The following is a 21,481-nucleotide window of genomic DNA, read 5'->3' on the forward strand; positions in this document are numbered from 1 at the left end:
ATACTCCAAGGAATGTGTAGCTGACCTGTGAGTTTATTGTTTGTGCTATTGACTTTAAACCACTCCTGAATGTCTCTTTCAAAGAAGTGATTGTCCACATCACGCTCTCCCAATTGACTCCAAATATGCTTCACAACTTCGCAATCCCTTAGAGCATGCAATATGGACTCATTGGTTGAATGACATAGAGGGCAGGAGCTCTCAGGAACAATTCCCCTTGAAAGGAGACAATCTTTTACTCCTATACTATTATGCAAGCAAAGCCAAACAAAGGATTGAATTCTGGGCAGGATCTTTACTTTCCAAATCCAACTCCCCTCAAAATGAGCACCAATACCCACCCTAGTGGCTAACTTATAGGCAGACCCAATATTGAAAGTACCATGCTCTGAATCTATCCAAGTTAACTTATCCCCTCCTCTCGAAGCCAAAGCAACTAGAATTGCCTGAAGCTCAAGTTTTGTTGGATCCGGAAAAACAAAAGGAATTTTTGTCCAGTCCCATCCACCAACAGAGACAACATCCCTTACTCTTAGATCCATCACTTCACGGATCAAGGGGCCCTGAATGCCTTGCCTGAGAGAGCCCATCTTAGTCTAGTTATCATTCCAAAGGTTAAGATTACTTTCCCTTCCAATGGTCCATCTAACTCCTTTTTGAAACACCTCAGCTCCCTTTTTCATTGCAGCCCACACCCTAGAGCAAGGCAATCTGTCTCTATTACTTGAATTAATTCTTCTAGTGCTACAATATTTACCTTTAAGCACCTGAGCCCATAAAGAACTTCCTTCTGACTGATATCTCCAGTTAAGCTTTGCTAGAAGAGCCAAATTCCTTCCCTTAGCCGACTGGATCCCTAAGCCACCCTCCTCTTTAGTCTTAGTAACCTTTTCCCAGTTCACCCAATGAGTCTTTATTGCCGTTTCTGAGGAACCTCAAAGAAAATTCCTATTTACTCTATCAATGCCCTCAGAGATTTTGCCAGGTAAATAAGCACATTGCATAACATAATTAGGGATAGTAGATGATACATGCTTGACCAAAACCGCTCTACCTGCCAAAGAAAGGAGGTTAGCCTTCCAGCCTGAAAGCTTCTGCTTCACCCGATCCAAAACAAAGTTGAAATGATTAGCTGAAGGGCCAGAATGTTTTATGGGAATGCCGAGATATTTTCCAATATTTGGGGTAGATTGGAAGCCCAAAATATTACACAGAGAAATTCTCATGTCCCTATCCACATTTGGCGAAAAATAAACTCTGGATTTCGCTTCACTAACTGTTTGCCCAAATCGATCACAAAACTCATCTAACACCTCTCAGATAATGGTGCAATTCGCATGGTCAGCTCTAGCAAATAGCACTAGATCATCCGCAAAGAAAAGGTGAGAGAAAGCCAAACCTGCCCTAGCTGATTTCACAGGATTCCAGCTCTTAGAACTACACTGCGCTTCAATGAGGTGACCAAGCAATTCCATACATATAATGAAGATGTACGGAGATAAAGGGTCTCCTTGCCTAATTCCTCTAGATGGCAGAATTTGATCCAACCTTGCTCCATTTAATAAGATAGAGGTATTGACCGAAGAGATGCAGCTCATGATAAGCTTAATAAACCCTTGAGGAAGATTTATTTTGGTAAGCATCTCCCTAATAAAGCTCCACTCGAGCTTGTCATAAGCTTTCTCCAAATCTATTTTGATTGCTATATACCCAATCTTGCCCTTCTTTCTACTCACAGTATGGATTAGTTCTTGGACTAAGATGGCATTGTCCGTACCCCTTCTACTTGGAATGAAAGTGGTCTGAAGAGGAGAAATAACTTGGTCAAGTAGCGGTCTCAATCTTGCAACTATTACTTTCGACACAATCTTATACACCGTGTTGCAGAGACTAATTAGGCGGTAGTTGTTAATAGTTTCCGGGCCAGGAATTTTGGGAATGAGAGAAATAAGGGTACTGTTTAAGACCTCTGGAACTTCTTTCAACAGAAAAATCTTCTTAACTTCCTCCATAACAGACCTGCCTACTACGAGCCAAAACCGTTGGAAAAAACCAGCATGAAGACCATCAGGGCCAGGGGCCTTGAAAGCTTTCAGGGACCAAAGACCTGCTCTAATTTCCTTATCGGTAACCTCTACATCAAGATTGTCCTAGTCCTCATCAGTGATGCAAGCATGCCAGGTGCTATCCGGCTGAATATGACAAGGAGCAGAACAAAGAGACGTACTGTACTACTTAGCAAACCCATTACGGATCACCTCCTTCACCTCGCTCTCATCATGCACCCATTCTCCAGTGTTAGACATGATAGCACTTATAGTGTTTCTCTTCCTTCGAACCAAAGTTGAGATATGGTAGAAGGAAGTGTTACGATCACCAAATATCATCCAGTTCACTCTAGATTTCAAAGCCCAAAGTTCCTCTTCTTGGCTGAGAACACAAGCCAGCTCAGCTTGGAGATGCCTTTCCAACATAACAAGATTATGTGACGGCCTAATAACTAAACTTCTCTGAATTCCATCCAACCTCGCCATAATCCTTTTCTTTTTTGCAAAGATATTACCAAAATGGACTTTATTCCATTCTGAGGCATCCCGCAAAAATTTAGCAATAGCATCTTGAAGGTGAAGGCCTTGACTCCAAGCTTGCTAGACAACCCTAGGGAAGGAGGGGTCAGAAAGCCAAAAGCTTTGGAACTTGAAGGACACATTAGGTTTGGACCACTCAGAAGGCCTGGTTTCCAGAAGAACCGGACAGTGGTCTGAGTGACAACGAGTTAGGTGGGTAACCTTAGCTTCAGGGTAGAGAGTGCACCAACTAGAATTTACAAAAAATCTATCTATTCTTTCTTGGATGAGAATGTGAGCATCTCTACGATTGGCCCAAGTAAACCTAGAACCTGAGAACCCTAGGTCTATCATATTATATCTGTCCAGACAGTCCTTTAGAAGGAAAGACCTCCTGATGCTGACATCTCTTCCTCCTAACTTATCAGCACTAGAGAGAGGCTCATTAAAATCCCCTGTAATTACCCAAGGCATGCTCTGCAACTCCGCAACATTTATTAGATTATTCCACAGAATAGACCTTTCAGCAAACCTAGGACTAGCATAGATAGCTGAAAATAACCAAGACAGATTGGAATTACGAACCTTAATGGTAACATGAATTTCTGAATTTCTACTTCTTTATGTTTTCCCTTTCAAGATCTTGTCACAGAAGTTCAATGTGCTTTGTATTTAACTCAATTAGATTTCACTAGTAATGTAAAAGACAATAGTGACTTGGAGGGTCTTATATAGTAGCATTTTGAAGCACTGTAGAAGGCATTCAAAATACCTCATAAGGCCTCAGAAGCTCATTTGATAGTATCAAAAAAGCTTCTTACTTTATTTAGGGTGGGTAAACTTGGTCCATTCATCCTTGATGATGTCTCAAATTTACTGAAGTTGTATTACAAAGCTAATAGATGCTTGCATGTGTTAGTGAGTTCTTGTCACATTCTTAATGAAAACCTGCATTCCAATGCTAATGATTCTCCATTTTGGACGCAATAGATGATATAGCAATCTTTTTTTTTTTTGATGGATTATAGCAATCTTTGTGTCCAAAATTAGTAGTTAGGACTCAAAAACACTAATTACAAATTGCTGCTTAGATTGATAAGTGTTTTTATTCCAGGTATTTAAAACAAAAAATAAAAATAAAAAATAAAAATTGTTGTCTCTAAAAATTCCATTGCACAGTCTGTTTGGTTGGGTCTAATAGGGATAGGATGGAAAATATAGGAGAATGAGAGGTTTCCTTGTTTAATGTGGTGAAAAAGACAAAAGAGGAGGAAAAGTAGGGAAGAAAATGTTGAAATGGAATTTAATATTTTGTCTATTTTTAATTACAATATTTTCTTTCATGTTTTTCATGTAATAAGAGTATAACAGTATGGTTTTATTTTAGCATGCTCACAAATTATTCTAGTAAGTAGCAAGTAATTGATGCAAGAAAAATTCAAAGCTAAATCTAATTTAGAGAATGATTAAAATCAAGAGAGGATATCAAAATCCATTGGTTGCTTTGCTTGTATAATATAGAGCAAAGTTGATTAATATGAGATATCATTGAAAAACATTGAAGGTATTATTTAACAAGAATGTTTCGAAATGGTTGGTGAAATCATTCGTATTGAGACATTATTGTCTTTAAATTTTAAGCACAAATTAGTTGTTAAATTTGACATGTAAATTAGCTTTCAAGAAAAGTAAAGGTTGTTTCCAAAAAAAAGAAAAAAAGTAAAGTAAAGTTATTCTTTTTAACATTTTGTGCCTTTTGGACTTTACGTGAAGCTCATTTTTCATTTTGGGATTGCATTACATGCTTTCACATATCTATTAACCCTATTATCTTAATATTGACCAAATTATCCTTTTTTTTTAATTGGACCCTGGCTCTTGAATAGTAAAATTCTAGTTCTTAGAAGTTAGATCCCAAATTTTACTTGGATATCAGAGAATTCCATTATATAATTGGCCATTTCATATTATTCCCTCAAACTTTTTTCCAATAATTTTAGTGGGATTGCATTTATGTTCTTCAATTTTGATATGGACAATATCTGAGGGAATTGCAACAACATAAAATTCAATAATTAACATGATGGTAGTAGAGATTTAAGCAATTCTTGTTGAGAAACCCAAGTGTTCCGACTCTTTTGGCATAAGAAGGATTTGAAAATGGCACTCATTGTTCCCAAAATTGAGAACCAACAACCTATAATCATTAGTTTGTCATTTTTCTCTAAACTTAATCTTAATACATCATTTATAACTTTGATTTAAGTTAGAAGAAGCTTATAAACAAATAAAAATGTCACTCCCTTCAATGTAAATTACACATCATATTTTCTAATTAATTAAGCATGTTAATATAAACAGTGCTTATTGCTTACAAAGAAGAATCATAAAACATGATTATAAGAACAGACGATTACACAAACCAATCCATGGAACTCTCAACATTATACACAAGAATGTAGTCAAGTGAGTATACACATCACTTCTTTGTTTATTTACATCTCTTTATTTGAATTACAATGACATATATGTTTATTTATTTACATCATTAAGTGCAAATTACAATAATAGAAATATTTATTTATTTACATCACTCAAAAGTGAACTAAATAACAGAAGTATTTATTTATTTATTTATTTACATCATATAAATTGCAATCAAGAAATATTTATGAATTATGGAAGGAACTTGTGACTTTGAATTGAGCAATGTTCAAATTCTATTGGATGTCACTTATGTCGAACTCCTGAAACAAAAGTTGCAATTATCTAGTATATAAGAAAATTACGGTGAGAACAATACTACGAAAAATTATTATACAAAAGAAAAATAAATAAATAAAAATTTAACATAATCAATCAAGATTATGGGTGTCAATGCCTTGTTTCCCAAACTTCGTAACACAGTGTTCCATAAACAAGATTTAATTCCTCCATAAATTAAATAGATCAATGTTTCTTCTTTCTCTATTTCTTTTTTCTATTTATTTTTATATTTTTGTGAGGATTAGGTGTGGTAAAAGAAGATATAAAATAGTATAAAATATTATTTTGGTCCTTAAACTATAAAATTTTTTTTTTCAACTCTAAAATTTGTAAATAGTTTTTTTAATAGTTTAGAGACAAAAATAAGGATAATTTTTTTTTAAAATAGTTTAGGGATGAAAAACAAACTTCTAGTAATGTTTAAGCACATAAATAAAATATTTTCAATAGTTTAGGGATGAAAGATGAACTTTTCGACAATTTATGGATGAAAAATGCACACCTTAAAGTTTAGGGGTAAAAAAAAAAAACTTTTAGTAAAATTTAAGGACTAAGAAAATATTTTACCCTTTGAAATACTACTTAAGTTTTGGAATTTTATTTTCAATTTTCATCAAAAAAGATATTTTTGGTTTCAATTTACTTCAAAACTATTTAGACAAAGAAAAGGGCTAAACATAACTAGCGTTCAGGATTTGTATCCACTATTAACTTATCAACAATCAGTATTCATTGTGCTTATCGAAAAAAAAAAATCAGTAGTCATTGCTAAGCATAAAAACTAAAAACTTAAAAACCATAATAAATACTCAGTTAAATAGCATAAAGAAGAACAAAAGGACAGATATGCCCTTACCTCATCTCTCTTCTTCTAGGAAGTACTCGCTGACGCCATCTTCTTTTCTATTGTGAACCTGGTCCCTTCGAGATAAATCAGTGGTACATGAGCAATCTTGTGCGAATCTTCTTCTCTGCATTTTCTGCTCAAATCAGGACATTCTGTGATCTCCAATTGTCTTAGTGTAGTGAGAGCTTCCATCCCCTCAGGGAGAGATGACAACTTAGGGCAATCAACAATCCAAAGTGTGTGAAGTGATTTCAGACGTGGCAGCCACTCCGGCAAAGCCTTCAAATTTTCACATTCTCTAATCCATAGCAACTGTAAAGTGTTTGCAGATCCTTGGAGCCATTGGGGCAAAACCTCCAACTTAGGTAAACCTTTAATCATCAATTTCTGGAGGCTCAACTTGAGATCTTGATTGTCTTCTCCCTTCATCTCCATCAAACTAAGCTCTTCACAATTCTTAATTCCCAGGATCTCTAGGGCAGTTAGGTGTTTGATACTTAGTGATAAAGAAGTCAAACTTGGACAATCATCAACAAACAATGTTCGAAGATAGGTGAGGCGCCCCTCCATCCCTTCAAACAGACATTTTAGATTCTCACAATCAACTATCAACAAAAATCGAAGAGAATCCAAGCAACCTACTGCCTTCTCCGACAAGCAGGTATGCTTTGTTGTAACAACCAAAAACCTGAGGCTGATTATGTCCCTTATACCTTTGGGCAACCGTTCAAGTTTGCTGCAATCACCAAGCAGTAAAGTTTGCAAACTGTGTAGCTTGCAAATGGAATCTGGAAGTTGCTTGATTCTTTCATTTTCTTTTAGGTCGAGATATCTCAAATGTTTCAAACTTCCGATAGAATTTGGCAACACCTCAAAGGATGAATTGCTCAAATCAAGCACCCGCAAGTACTTAAATCTTGAGATACTTGCTTTAAGTATGGACATGGGTTGCTCTGTTTTGAAAATAATAGTCTGAACTTTGCTCAACCTCTCTAATTGTGTTGTAACTTCTTGCCCACTCTCCAAAATTGACAGATGACAAACTTCTGCAGCAAGGGTAGACTTCTTGGTCACTATCGAACACTCACTTTTGGCAATTGAGATTGCAAGATCATGGACCAGATCATGCATTTTAAAGGTATAAATGGGCAGAAATTCCCTTTGATCAAAATCTTGAAAGAAAGATCTCGACAACATCTCTTTGATATACAAGTCACCAACATCTTCCAACTCTTGACTTTCATCAGCAGGGGATTGAAGAATTCCATGTGCCATCCAAAATTGAATCAATTGAACATTATTGAAGTCATAATCCTTTGGAAAAAGAGAACAAAAGGCAAAGCACTGCTTCAAGTGAAATGACAATTGATTGTAACTGAGCTTCAATGCGGGTAAGATGTCACCTTCCTTTTGTTCTAAATTCCATATCTCATTATCTCTAATAGACATCCACTCATGTTCATCTAATTTTGAATAAAGTAGACTAGCTAAAGTACTCACCGCCAACGGAACCCCTTTACATTTTTTGACAATTTTTCTTCCAATATTTAAGAGGTTTGGATATTGATTTTCTTGTCCTACCTTAAATGCCAATTTCACAAACAAAGACATACAGTCCTCTTCGGGTAGACCTTCTAGATTGTATGTGGTAGTAGTGCACATAATAGTAGCAACAGAGCTATTCCGTGTTGTCACTAAGATTTTACTTCCTTTACAACCACCAAGCAACAAATTTTCCAATTCAATCCATTTTTTATGATCTTCATTCCAAACATCATCCAAGACAAGTAGATATTTCTTATCTTTTAAAACTTCTCTTAACTGAATTTGCAACTGATCTAGACTCAAATTCTCATCAATTGTAACATGTGCAGATTTAAGGATTTCTTTTATCAACCATGTAACATTAAAATCCTCAGACACACATACCCACATTCTCAATTGAAAATGACTAACTACCCCTTCATCGTTATAAACCAACTTGGCAAGTGTGGTCTTCCCCAAACCTCCAATCCCAACTATAGGAATTACATTGACATTTCTGTCAGCATCTTGCTGCATCAAAAGATTTATAATCTGTTTTTTGTCATCATCCCTACCAATGACATTCTGAGAAGGAATAAAGGAGTGGGTCATGTCCCTCCTGTGCATTGTTGTCTTCCTATCTTCAAGTCGTGCATCAAGATTGAATTTATTCTTAAGAGCTGAAATATCATCTACCTTCTCCCTAATACGCTTAATTTTGTGCGCCATTTCAAAACGGAATACAAGTGGATTTGAACCAGAAAAGAAATAACGCACCTTTTTGCTAGTGCTCCTGCATCTCTTCATTACTTCCTTTTGCAGAACTCGGTATTGAAATTCATCCAGCACATTCTCTGCTTCCTTAAGAACATCTTTGAGCTGTTTTAGCCAATGGCTCAGCCTATGGTCACTTGCTTGCTTCTCCTCAGCATCTAAGAGTACGGCTTCAATGGCTGACACGGTGCCCTTAAGCTTTGTCATATCGCTTCGTACGCCCCATGCTGAGCTGAGCTCCTCGTAAATAAGGGATCCAAGCTGCTCCAAGACCTTCCCTGTGACGCCCTTAGCTATTTCTTCCATGTTCTCAAGGTGGTGGAATGGAAAGGAGGTTGATAGTAAAGTAAATCAATGCCTTTAAAGTCTTAGTAGCTGTTTTTATCAACAGAAATCCTATATCTTGGGATTCTGAATTAGACAGCCCTTGGGACCTTATACGTTTCTATGGCAATATGATCCACAGAATTCGGATATAATTGCAAATAAGTGGTGGCAAAATTGTACGTAGGTAGATTTATTGCACCAAGGATCATGACTTGGCTTGGCACATGATAGGTTTTTAGGCCATTGGCAAAGCATGGAATAGGAATGACTTAAGCATTGAGACAGTATATATCTTTTAAATTTGTTTGGGTTTCCTTGAAGACTTAAGTGTAAGTAAATTAACCATTCAATGCATACTCTAGTTGATAAGAGATTTGGTGGAATCTCATTATTTGTCTGAAAGCAAAAAGATGGGCTAGATAGAAGCCGTGACATACCATACAAAGAATGATGCCTTTCTTACCAATGTTGGCACCGAAATTGCCAAATGGTTTAATAAATTGAATTTTAAAAATGAAATATTAACTTTTCAAAAAGAGTCGATTGTAAAATGGAAGTGTAAAAGGAAATCTAGGAATGGCCGGTGCAGGGGTCATTCTTTGAGTTGATAAAGGATGTTGGCTAATGATATTCTCTATTAAATTGAATATCTGTGTCACTGGGTTTGGAACTATGGATTACATTTGGCTTGGAATTGGGATTAGAATTGGATTCCGAGCTATCAGTTCAATGGATTACATCAGAGAACAATACATATCCTCCACTTCTAACAAATTTAATCAATGATTGCAGGTATCTACTTACACAAACAAGGCCCACAGTTGAGCACATGTTTTAAGAGAGACAAATAGATATGCAGACAGACTAACAGAGGGAGCAACCAAATGCAGAGGGAAATACTTCATGACACATATCCCACATTTTTTATTACTTCTTCTTTTGGGACCATATAAGGATGATGCAAATGCATACAGCCTAACTTTTTGTGTATATATTTGTTGGTTTGACTTATTTTGGTACATGACACTTCGATTGTATTTTGCTATGCTAATATAGTCCACTCCGTTTGCATGCCCAAAAAAAAAAATTTCTACTATTTGGACGGTGTATATCAAAAAAATTGGGTTAGTCGGTGATCTGACAGTTTCTCATTAAAACAAAAAGAGATCTCTAGTTAAAAAATTATTGGAGGTAAGCCAAACTCATAGCTACATACCATTTTTAACTAGAAGTGGACTACTTTAAAAATAAAGTTTAAAAAAAATTTTAAAAAGTTAAAAGAGTTTAAGGTGTAAGGGTGAAGCTTGTGTCCAGTGGCCAGTACCACTGGACACATTGCGATACGTACACGTGTCTGTATCCTAACGTGTCCAGTGGCATTGGCCACTGGAAATAAGTCGGATCCTAAGATGTAATTTACTTTAAGATCAAAATAATGAGTCATTCTTCCATTTGGAAGCCTTGGATAGTTGTTTAAGTGAATTAATACTAGAACTGGCCTCAATGTAGAAGGTAATTTAGATAAGTATATAAATAGATGAAAACCACATGAACTCAAATAAATATCTCATGTCTCACATTTAATCAATATATATATATATATATATATAAGCAGAGACCTCATGTGAGAAATCATGAGATTCTACTAAATAGAGCTCCAAGTTTGCATTTAGCTTTTTTCTTTTTAAAAGTTCATATTAACTTATTTTACTCTTATCTTATTAATTGCCTAAGCAATGATTGTAACTGAGCCTCAATGCGGGTAAGATGTCACCCTTGTTTTGTTCTAAATGCCATACCTCATTATCTCTCGCAAATTTCCACTGATGTTTATCAAGTTTTGAATAAAGTAGGCCGGCTAACGTATCTACAACCAATGGAATCCCTTTACATTTTTCAACAATTTCTTTTCCAATTTCTAAGAGGTTTGGATATTGTTTTTCTTCTCCTTCTTGAAATGCCAATGTCACAAACAAAGACAAACAATCCTCTTGTGATAGGCCATCCAAATTGTATGTGGGTTAGTCCCCATAATGGTAGCAACTGAGTCATTCCATGTTGTCACTATAATTTTACTTCCATTACGACCTCCAAGTAACAAATCTTCCAATTCAATCCATATCTTCCAATTCAATCCATTTATTACGATCTTCATTCCAAACATCATCCAAGACAAGAAGAAATTTCTTGCCTTTTAAAAGTTTTGTAACTTTTGCAGATTTAAGGATTTCTTTTATCAACCATGTAACATTAAAATCCTCGGACACACGCACCCACATCCTCAATTGAAAATGGCTAACTACCCATTCATCATTGTACACCAACTTGGCAAGTGTGGTCTTCCCTAAACCTCCAATCCCAACTATAGGAATTATATTGACATTTCTGCCAGCATTTTCAAATGGGTCCGTAAAAAAAAATGATCTCTTCCTTTTCATCATCCCTACCGATGACATTAAGAGGATTAACAAAGGAGTGGGTCATGTCCATTTCCCTCCTCTGGTGCATATTTATGATCTTCCTATCCTCGAGTCGTTCGGCTAGATTGAATTTATCCTTAAGGGCTGCAATATCATGAACCCTCTTCCTAATATCCTTGATTTTATGCGCCATTTCAAAATGGACTGCAACTGGATTAGAAGTAGAAAAGAAATGACACACCTTTTCGCTAGTGCTCTCATATCTCTTCATGACTTCCTTTTGCAGGACTCAGTAGTGAAATTCATCCAGCACATTCTCAGCTTCATTAAGAACGTCTCTGAGCTCCCCTAGCCAAATCCTCAGCCTATGGTCGTTTGCTTGCTTCTCCTCAGCATCTAAGAGTAAGGCTTTAATGGTGGCCACAGTGAGCTCAAGCTTTTTCAGATCACTTCGAATGCCTCATGCTGAGCTGATCTCTTGGAAAGTACAGCATACAAGTTGCTCCAGGACCTTCATTGCTTCACTGGTTTATTAATAAAAATTTTAACATTCCACTTATGAGTGATGAATTACAGTTACAGGACTGGCTCCAAAGTGTTTCCTAGACGAGTTAGATAAAATACTTCTTTAATTGCTAAGCCCCATACCATAATAGTAATATAATCACTCATAAAACTTAAAAGACTCCTTGATGGGGAGGCAAAGACAGCAAAAAGCTTATGCACAAACCAAACATGGCATCCACAATCTGCTTCTGAGAGAGATTTTTACAGGTATCCCAGATTAAAATAAGCAACTTATCTTTTTAGTTTCTAAAATTTGTATTAACATGCTCCAAGAGAGATTTCACTGTTCTTTTGCCTTCTTCTGTGCCAAAAAAAGTCTTCTTTAGCTGCAGCCACAGCATCTCCACTTCTCTTATGATGGTCACGCTTTGGCTGTTTGGCTGATGGTGTTCAGCTGAAGTGTTGGTAATTGGCTTTGTATCTGAGGATTCAACGCTTTTCTTTGGCAGAATGGAGCTTTCACCTTGATGCTTGTCTTCCATGACTGAACCCTTCAAAGGTGCATTTGATGCATTTGGTGACTGACCTTCATCTGATGCATCATCAGAGCCTTTTAATTCAAGCTTCTCTAACTCCCTTGACTCGGCCAGTTTCACTGGCTTCTTTGACTCAACCTGCTTCTCTGGTCTCCTCACCTCAGCATCTTTTGCACCAAAAGCAACATTTTTTCCAATGTTGAAGTCAAAATCACTCAAGTCACTCTTCTTTGTAACCTTTAAACAATAATGCATATATAAATTATCAATATGGATTCAAAGCATTAGAGAAAAACCTTTTAAAAAAATGATCATATCAAGACATTTAATTTAGTGTGGTCTTCAAGAAAATATAAATCACAGCATGTAGTTGCATAAAGACGTGGATAGAATATTTATCTAAATGCTTGATTTGGTCTTTAACATGCCTTAGCCAAACTTGGAAAGTGGTTCAAGGATACTTGTATGAGCATAACATAAATCATGAGGGTTGAATATTTATCTAAAAATAACACGTGGCTAATGCTTGACTTGGTCTTCAAAACGCCTTGGCCAAACTTGAAAAGTGGCTCAAGGATGCTTGTATGAGCATAACATAAATCATGAGGGTTAAAGTTTGGTGTTTGGACGAATTGAATAAGAGCAATGGGTTAGTGCCTTTGGACTTACAACTTAGCAACAACCTTACATGTCCTTTTTTTTAATTATAAAAGTAATCTTACATGTACTAATTATCACATGATTCCACTCCAAGTAACATGACTTTATCATAATGCCACATAGTGATAGTTACATTGAAGTTGGGATGTTCACCAATAAAGTTTCCTGGGACCTTGTTTATGAATATGACATTCATTGACATATTCACTGTTTTTTTTTTTTTTTTAATATAAATATGAGTGATAGTATTTCAAACATACAACGTCCACTCCATAATGATTACCTTTTATTAGGCCAAAACATCAATTGACATTTGGTGTAGGCGGGGATCAACCCCCAAATCTCTTATTCAGTACAAGAGACTTTCCCAATTGAACTAACTGAAACCCACTTATTGACATATTCACTATTAGAGCTATAGAACAAATATTGGTACTACTATATTGTACTCTTCTGAAGAAGATTCAAAGAGATTTTTTGTGGGGGGATTTTCATGGAGAGCATAAAATCACCTGGTTAATTGGTCCATCGTTTGTAGACCAATTTGACAAGGAAGTTTGGGTGTGATGGAGTCGTATTTCAATTATGCTCTGTTAGGTAAGTGACTCTAGCGATATAGGTTGGAATAGGGATTCATTATGGAGGAAGGTTATTGATTGCAAATAGGGTACAAACAACAGTGAGCGGTACTCTGGTGAGGAAAGGGTGGGGCTTTGGACATATAAGATTGGGTGGGACCACTTTGCATGATTGCATCTTCCATTTGGTTTGAGGCAGGATGTGGTTCTCAAATTCTGTTTTAGAAACAATTTTGGGATGGAAGTGGTACTTTTCAAGAACGCTATTTGAAATTATTCAGATTTGTTAGAGATCAAGATGGCCAGCTGTCAGACTATATGGAGTGGGTGAATGGTAGGTTACATTGGAAACCGGTCTTTATCAGCGAGGCACAAGATTGGGAGTTGGGAGTCAATGGCTCATCCAAAGAAGGATTAACATCTAGGAGCTAATATAGGGTGCTGCAAGCAAGCATTGAGGTTACTTCCCTGTTTCCTTGGAAGTGTGTATGAAAGTCTCTTTCCCCTCCTAAGTTTCTTTTTATGTTTGGGAGGTTGCCCTAGGCAAAATTTTGATGATAGACAACTTGCAGAGGAGGGGTTTCCTTTTGGCAGATTGGTGTTGTCTTTGTTGATCTGATGGGGAATCTATTAATCATTTGCTGCTGCATTGTCCTTTTGTACATGATCTGTGGGCATTCATTTTTTGTCTAGTTGGGACTAACTGGGTTATGCCAAACTCTGTTGACGCCATGCTGAAATCTTGGGATGGAGTAAGGGGAGTTTGAAGATATGTAAAAGTTTGTAGGGTAGCGCCAGCATGTCTTATGTGGTGTATTTGGAGGGAGCAAAATCAATGCACGTTTAAGGGAAAGGAGCTTTCTCTGCCTAATATTAAGTTTCTCTTCTTGAAGACTCTTCGAAGGGGCATCACAATCTCATACCCCTTCTATGTACTCCTTAATGGAGTTTTTAGAGTCTTTATGCCTCTGCCGTTGATACAAAAGGCTTTGAACTTTTCTGTTGTTGCTCTTTTATTCTTCTCTCAGTAATTTTTTTCCTTTTTTCAAACTTTGGCATACCACCTGTATACTTTCTTTCAATTTTTTTAATGAAGTCTAATTACTTATCCAAAAAATAAAAAAATAAAAAAAATTATATTGTACTCTTCTATAAGAGTCTAGAAATCCCAATGGCAGGGTGCCACTAATGAGTTTCCCCCACCAGCCGTCATTTTTTCTTTTTGAAAATTCAATAGTTTTTTTTTGATAAGTAACAAGAATTTTATTGATCGAACTGAAAAATAGAAGAAAGCAAATACAAGGTGTTCATGATGGTGAACACACAGAAATGCAACAAACAAACAAACAGAAACAAACAACAAGAATAAACTTAAAGAGCAATACTAAGAGACGAAATAAACTCCAAGATAGTGGAACAATCCGAGAAGCCCCAACACCTAGACCAATCAAATAAAGTCTTTTGGCATAGAGCTTGTAATTGAACCAAGGATTTCTCGGTATCCTCAAAAGAGCGCCGATTTCTTTCCGTCCAAACAATCCACATCAAACAGCCAAGAACCATATTCCAAATGTCTGAATTAAATTTTCCCAGCCAAAAGCTCCGACAATACACCAAGCTTTCCACAGAGCCTGGCATGACCCATTCAGTCCCAAAGATTTGAAACATATAAACCGACAAAGGAGGTGCCAACAAGGCTCTTGGCATCCCCACCAACTGTCATTGTCAAGAATACTAACTCTCCTATATATGAGGAATATATTGGCTGAGGATTGTATAAGATTTTCAGCTCCTCCCAGAAGATGGATGAAATATGATACAAATGTTTTTGAATTCTCTTTTCAAATATTCTTCACAAACATTCAAACAGCAGCAGCAACTAGTGCATGTGTTCCAAACTGCTGCACAGAGCATTTTACAAGACTTATGTAAACCTCCAATGGTCTTTAAGGACCCTTGAGAGTGCCTTCTGTTCTTGCCTTCATTGTAGACTTGTCAAGTAATACTGATTGTAAACTTCTGTTCTTGCCTCTGGCTGGCACTCATACATGTTTACTTTGTTTACCCTCTTTGTTACAATCATCATAAGGGCTGAATCATAGGGTGAATGCACCTCTCTAGATCAATCTGCGGTGATTAGGCTAATCTTTCTTAGGTAACCAGAAACTTTCCTAAAGCCGCCTGACTTTATCAAAGTTAAGGTTACATGCCAATAGGACAGGTATTGGAGTCACTAAATCAAACCAAGCTGCCACATTAAGCTGACACCAACCGGCACCAACCCTTCATTTTCTGCTTTCTGACTAGTGCCTCCCCCTCTAATTATGCGACACAACCCAATCCAAACCAGTCTAGGCCATGCCCAGCCAACGCAGAACTTAACCAAACACTGGCTCTAACTTATACTAGTTTGCTGGAAGCCTAAGACATTACTTTATTGGTAAGTTACAGATAGACCCATTGAGTTTTCAAACCATAATGGAGACATTCACAATAAAAAAACTTGGGGAATCAGAGGCTTAAAATTGATTCGTCAACAGAGGATGCCTTTCAAGGAAAAATTCATGATACTGCATTTTCCCACTCATCTGTCTCATAGATGAGTAAGGCATGAATGATACCAAAGGCCTAAGGATAAACTTAAGGATTAGGATTAAAATCCCCTGGTGGACCCTGGCAGAATGGCATTAAAAATTATAAATGTGCAAATGAGACACTTGAAGGAATTTTTTTTTTTTTTTTTTTTAATAAGTGACACTTGAAGGAAAATTGTTTAAACATAGCCAACCACCAAAAAGCTGGGAAATTTACATTAGCAAATTCCTTTCGAAAAAGATCCACAGAAAACCTCTCTGATGCAGTTCTTCAAATAGAACAATCCAATTGAGAACACATTAACTAATACTATACCCAATGGTGGAGGCTGCTTTACAAGGAACTGTTAGGGAATCCCTTTTCTACCAAAAAAAAAAAGGGAGAAGAAGAGAAAAGGAAATGTCCAACCAACTTGCTGCCAAAACTTATGATAAACATTCTCACAATTGAATGCATGAAACTCCTGAGTCCTGACTGGATTTAATGACTCCTGACTTTGTCCAAGCTCTAGAAACATAAACAAAACAAATATTTGATTTTAGAAATGAATGTAAAGTTGCATTAAGTGCAGTGACTGCAGTCCATCTCCACACTCACCCCATTCATTAGTCATCAAATTGGAATTCAACTATTAAACTACCTACATGTATCATTCTAAATAATATGTCAAGTTGAAATAGAAAAGTCATTAAAGAAAATGTCAATGTGCAGTAGTAAACAGGATAACAAAGAATTAATATAGGACATGAGCATGCAAAAATAAATGTATAATCTAAACTAGCAAGTTTCAGTTAATCACATGTAAAGTAATATAAAACAAGAACCATGATAAGTCGAACACAAGTGGAGTTAGATAAATACAAGACCAGGCAAAGTTATACATACATCATCCTGTGCCTCTTGAAGTTCACGCAAAGTTCTTCCTCCATCCATTTTCTCTGCTCTTCAAGTTTCTTTTTGTAAGCACTCGTCACAAATTTGTCCTTGTCTGCATAAAGGTGGTCATCTTGGCTTCTCTCTTTCACAATTTTTCTCTCATACACTACCTCACGGTATTTCTCTCGTTCTTTTATTTTTTCTTTCAATAGGTGAATATATCTTGGCTGCAATAGAAACAAGCATGTTTTAATTATAAACACTATTTAACCAAATATATGGAAAGACAAACAAAATTAAAAATAGATGCTCCAATTTTCATCAAAATAAATAATTTATTCTAAGTATAAGAACCTGGGAAAGAAAAATCAAGATTGCAACATGCCCATAACTGATAAACCATTTTTCTAACAGAATTCTACATCCATATAGAGCACATTAGCACTTCCATTCCATTGAATATGATGGCTTTCTCTACTACTAAAGTTAATTCATTAACATGTAAATGACAAGAACTTATCTAAAGTCATGCTCTCTGATACTTCCTTAATTGAAATGTTTTTTTTCCGCTCCTTCAACTTGGTTCAACTCATTCTTTCTTACTAGTGCATTAGTCACTCTTCTCTAAACATGACCAAACCATTTCAATCAACACTCTCATCCTTTCATCAATATGGGCTACCCTTTTATGTGAATTTTCTCATCTCAAATCCTATTTCTCCGTCTATTTCCCATTTATCCATCTTAACATTCTCATTTCAGATACACCCATTTTACGAATATCTTACTTCTTAAAAACACAACATTCAACACCATAAGAACACCATAAGAGCAAAGCTAGTTGTATAGCAGTCTTATGAAATTTTTCCTTAAGAGTTTTAGAATCACTCTATTACCTTTAAACTATCTTAACATGCTCATTTCAGCTACACACATTTTATGAATATGTTACTTCTTAACAACCTAACATTCGGTACCATACAAGCATAGCTGGTTGTATAGCAGTCTTATAAAATTTTCCCTTTCAATCTTAAAGTTCTATAATCGTTCTATTACCTTTAAACATAGAGAAATTGATATCAACATACAGAAAATAATTTCTATATTTATGCAGTAAGTATAAATTACATTCTGGGCAAATTTTCAATAAAAATCAAACTGGTTTTTCAGTAAATTATAGAATAATGTTGATATATAAATATTTTACCATTCTGTCTTGACGATCTTGAACTTGAGGTTGAATGGTTTTCTGTTTCATGTCATCATAAACTCCGTCATAATCAAAAACAGTGGGGTCTTCTTCGAGGGCTTTCTTCTGCTGTTCCTCAGTGTCCTTGAGAGACCTGTTCTTGCTAGCTTTCAGAGAAATATCACTCTCCACATCATCCTCATCGTCGTCGTTAAACCCAAAGGCAGGTGGGCAAGGCAGCTTTGTTGACTGCTACTGCTGCTGCTTCTTCTTCTGCTGTGATGGCAGCCTAAGGTTCAACCCAGACCCTATCTTGCTCATTGCAATTTCTTTGACGATGTAAAACCTCAGGTATTTGGGATTCGAATAAAGGAATTGGGGGGTTTTCAAAAGGGAAGGTAAGAGAATTCAAGCCCTATTTTTCAATTTTCTTTTTTTTCACCCTCAATTATCACCTTCTTAAAATGCATTTGGCTTGCTAGATGCACTGCCCATAGAAAAGCTTCAGCTTCCACATGGACAGGGACCTTGGAATTCACTTTTTTTTATCAAGCAAAAACCAACATCCCTCTCCAATCTCTAACTACCACTGCTACATATGAGTAGGAATCTTATATGTAACTACCAGTTTTGACAGAGTACTCTGGAAAACCACCAGTGATCAGTATTATTCACATAACAATCACTACAGAGAAGAAAAGTAGGTTGACTTCAAGTTGAACCTAAGATTACAATTCTAAACTGGAACTCCTAACCCAGAAAATGCCGACAAACAAGACATTGGCTCACTACTTACTCCTGGGACATGTCAAGAGGTAACCCCGTCTCTGTAGGCAGCGATGAGCCAGCAAGTATAATAAACAGTGGAGCGGAGACATATGTTGTTTCAGCAAATTACAATTATGAAACCATAGCTTAGAAGAAGAGGATTTCCGCCCTTTCAAGCAAGGTAGGTAAATATGGATGATATACTACAGAATTCGGATCAGGTCAGGCTCCGAAAGATAATATGAATATCCAGAATGCTCATTTAATTATGCCCAGCAGTAAAGGAATATAAGTTTGTTTCAAGATTCCAATGCAAGATAAAACAGATGGAGTACCAATATTAATGTGATTAAAAAAGAAGATAAGAACTCATTCATGCAATAAGCAGAACAATGACTGCTCGTATGTGACAAAAACTTTTATTTCTAGCATCATTAACAATAAAATAAAAACAGCAAGACAAAATTAAAAGAACAGAAATAATCAAAAACAAATGATCAACTCTGATCACCATTTTCATACCACTTGCAAAAATTCCAACAAGGTGTGCTAAATAAAATTACAATCGATCTCAGAAGGCACGTCGCATCATTCCCTTTGGTTTCTTCACAAAACTCAATCTAATTTGCTTAAGTCGTCTCCTCTTCCTAGCCATCTTCTCCGGCAACGTCTCCCTCTTCTTCACACTACTCTTCACAACCCTCACCTTCTTTTTCTTCGCAAATCTTGGGTCCACCATATAAGCTTTAGGCTCCACTGGCACCCCTCTCTTCTTCGCCTCATTAAAAACCGCATTGGCCCTATCCACACGACTATGAGCACACAACTTCCCCATCAACAAATCATAAGTCCTGATCCCGGGTTCGCACCCATCCTCCTTCATCTTCTTGAAAACACTCATAGCATGATCAATCCTCTCAATCCCACACAAAATCTTCAAGAACCCATAATAGGCTTTCTTATCAAGCTTACTCACAAACCCTGCGGACCTCATTCTATCAATCATTTCATCACCTTCTCCCACCCGCGCAGCCTGATACAAACTCCGAATCAACACGAGAAACGTGGTATCATCCGGATAACAACCCCATTCCCCCATCCTATGAAACAACTTCATCGCGTCCTCGGTCCTCCTCAACTTACACAAGTTCCCAATCAACACATTGAAAGTCTCCACATTTCTAGGAACCCCATGAACATCCATCTCAACCAAAACCTTTTCCGCCTCCAAATCAAGCCTAAAGGGATCCTTGTCCCTACAAAGCTTACAAACACAATCAAGAATCGCATTATACGCAGAAACACCAATCTCAAACCCTCCCCTATACATTTCCCCAGCAAGTCTCTTAGCTTCATCAAGCTTCCCATCCACACACCAGGCTTTCACCAACAAATCACAAATCTTCTCATCAGGAAAAAACTCATTCGCCAAATTCTTCACCATCCTCTCCGCATGACTAGCAAAACCATTTTCACAAAGCTTCCCGACGACCAGAGTGAGCGACTCGCGATCGCGTTTAAGGCCGTATTCTCGCTCCATTTTTTCAAAAAACGACACCGTATCGGCAGGCCTTCCCGCTCGGACCAACCTATCAATGGCGGCGTGCAGGGTTTTAGGGCCGAGCGACAGCGAGAGACGAGAAGAGGAAAGGAGCTCGTTGATGGCCTTGAAGTCCTTGCGGCGGCCAAAGTAGTCGACGAAGAACGACACCGTTTCGTCAGAGTGAGTGAAGTTAGGGTTCGAGAGGAGCCATTGGTGGAAGCCGAGGACTGTACGGCCGGCCTCGGGAGAGAGATTGAGAGTGGAGAGGACGAGAGATGGCGTTGGGTTGATGTGAGAGAACTTGAGGTGGAGGCGTTCGGAGATCGGAAGCGGGTCGGAGCTCGGGTTGTTAAGGAGCTCCGAGGAAACAGAGAGAGAAACAGGATCATCAGAAAAAGGAGAAGAAGAGAAGGATTGGAAATGGGAGGAGAGGAAAGTGAGTTTGGGAGTTTGGTCGTTGTATAAGCATCGTCGGAGAAACAAAAGCCTGGATATTGACATTTTTTTCTTCAGCTCAGTTTGAGTGAGTGATTCAGAGAAGAGGAAACCTAAAAAATATATGGAGATGATGATGGAAAAGATACGAATTTGTGAATTTCTATTTCAAAAAAATATGAAATACCAAAAGAAGGAGAGCAGATTGGGCTAAGCACGGCGATATGATGCTTGTGGCGGCGCCGGCGTGGCGTCACTTTCCTCAGCAAAGGAGGCGCAACTTGTGAGACACACTCGGTCACAGTCTCACTTGCTATTCGACTGGTATTTTAGGGTTTTTTTGGGTAAATTTGAAGAGATTTTACGGACTGGAATCTGGTTTTTATTTTTATATTTATATTTGTTTCTGAAAGGCTTAAACCATGGGTTTATTGATAAATTTAGGCTATTTGAATTAATTTTTATAGATGTTATTTGGGCTCTTTTTTGGTTTTAGAAACTGTAGGGGGGCAAGTTTTATTTTTGTTGGCTTCAAATTCTAAATACACCTTAATTATACCTACTATTTT

General features: G+C 37.0%; 2 protein-coding genes and 1 pseudogene across 2 annotated transcripts; all 3 read right to left on the bottom strand.

The window, feature by feature from the left end:
* Nucleotides 1-5,226: 5,226 nt before the first annotated feature.
* LOC115953181 (putative disease resistance protein RGA4) lies at nt 5,227-8,784 on the bottom strand. Its single transcript, XM_031070715.1, has 2 exons — nt 6,190-8,784; nt 5,227-5,314 (listed from the first exon to the last, which is right to left on the bottom strand). Exon 1 carries the CDS (start codon nt 8,782-8,784, stop codon nt 6,205-6,207), a length of 2,580 nt encoding a protein of 859 aa, XP_030926575.1. The 3' UTR covers nt 5,227-5,314; nt 6,190-6,204.
* Nucleotides 8,785-11,886: 3,102 nt separating this feature from the next.
* Nucleotides 11,887-19,214, bottom strand: LOC115953119 (annotated as a pseudogene).
* Nucleotides 19,215-19,414: 200 nt separating this feature from the next.
* Nucleotides 19,415-21,268, bottom strand: LOC115953118 (pentatricopeptide repeat-containing protein PNM1, mitochondrial). The gene has a single exon (XM_031070624.1). It carries the CDS (start codon nt 20,976-20,978, stop codon nt 19,506-19,508), a length of 1,473 nt encoding a protein of 490 aa, XP_030926484.1. The 5' UTR covers nt 20,979-21,268; the 3' UTR covers nt 19,415-19,505.
* Nucleotides 21,269-21,481: the final 213 nt, after the last annotated feature.

This window comes from Quercus lobata, chromosome 7 (genome assembly GCF_001633185.2).
Source record: "Quercus lobata isolate SW786 chromosome 7, ValleyOak3.0 Primary Assembly, whole genome shotgun sequence".
Classification (NCBI taxonomy): Eukaryota; Viridiplantae; Streptophyta; class Magnoliopsida; order Fagales; family Fagaceae; genus Quercus; species Quercus lobata.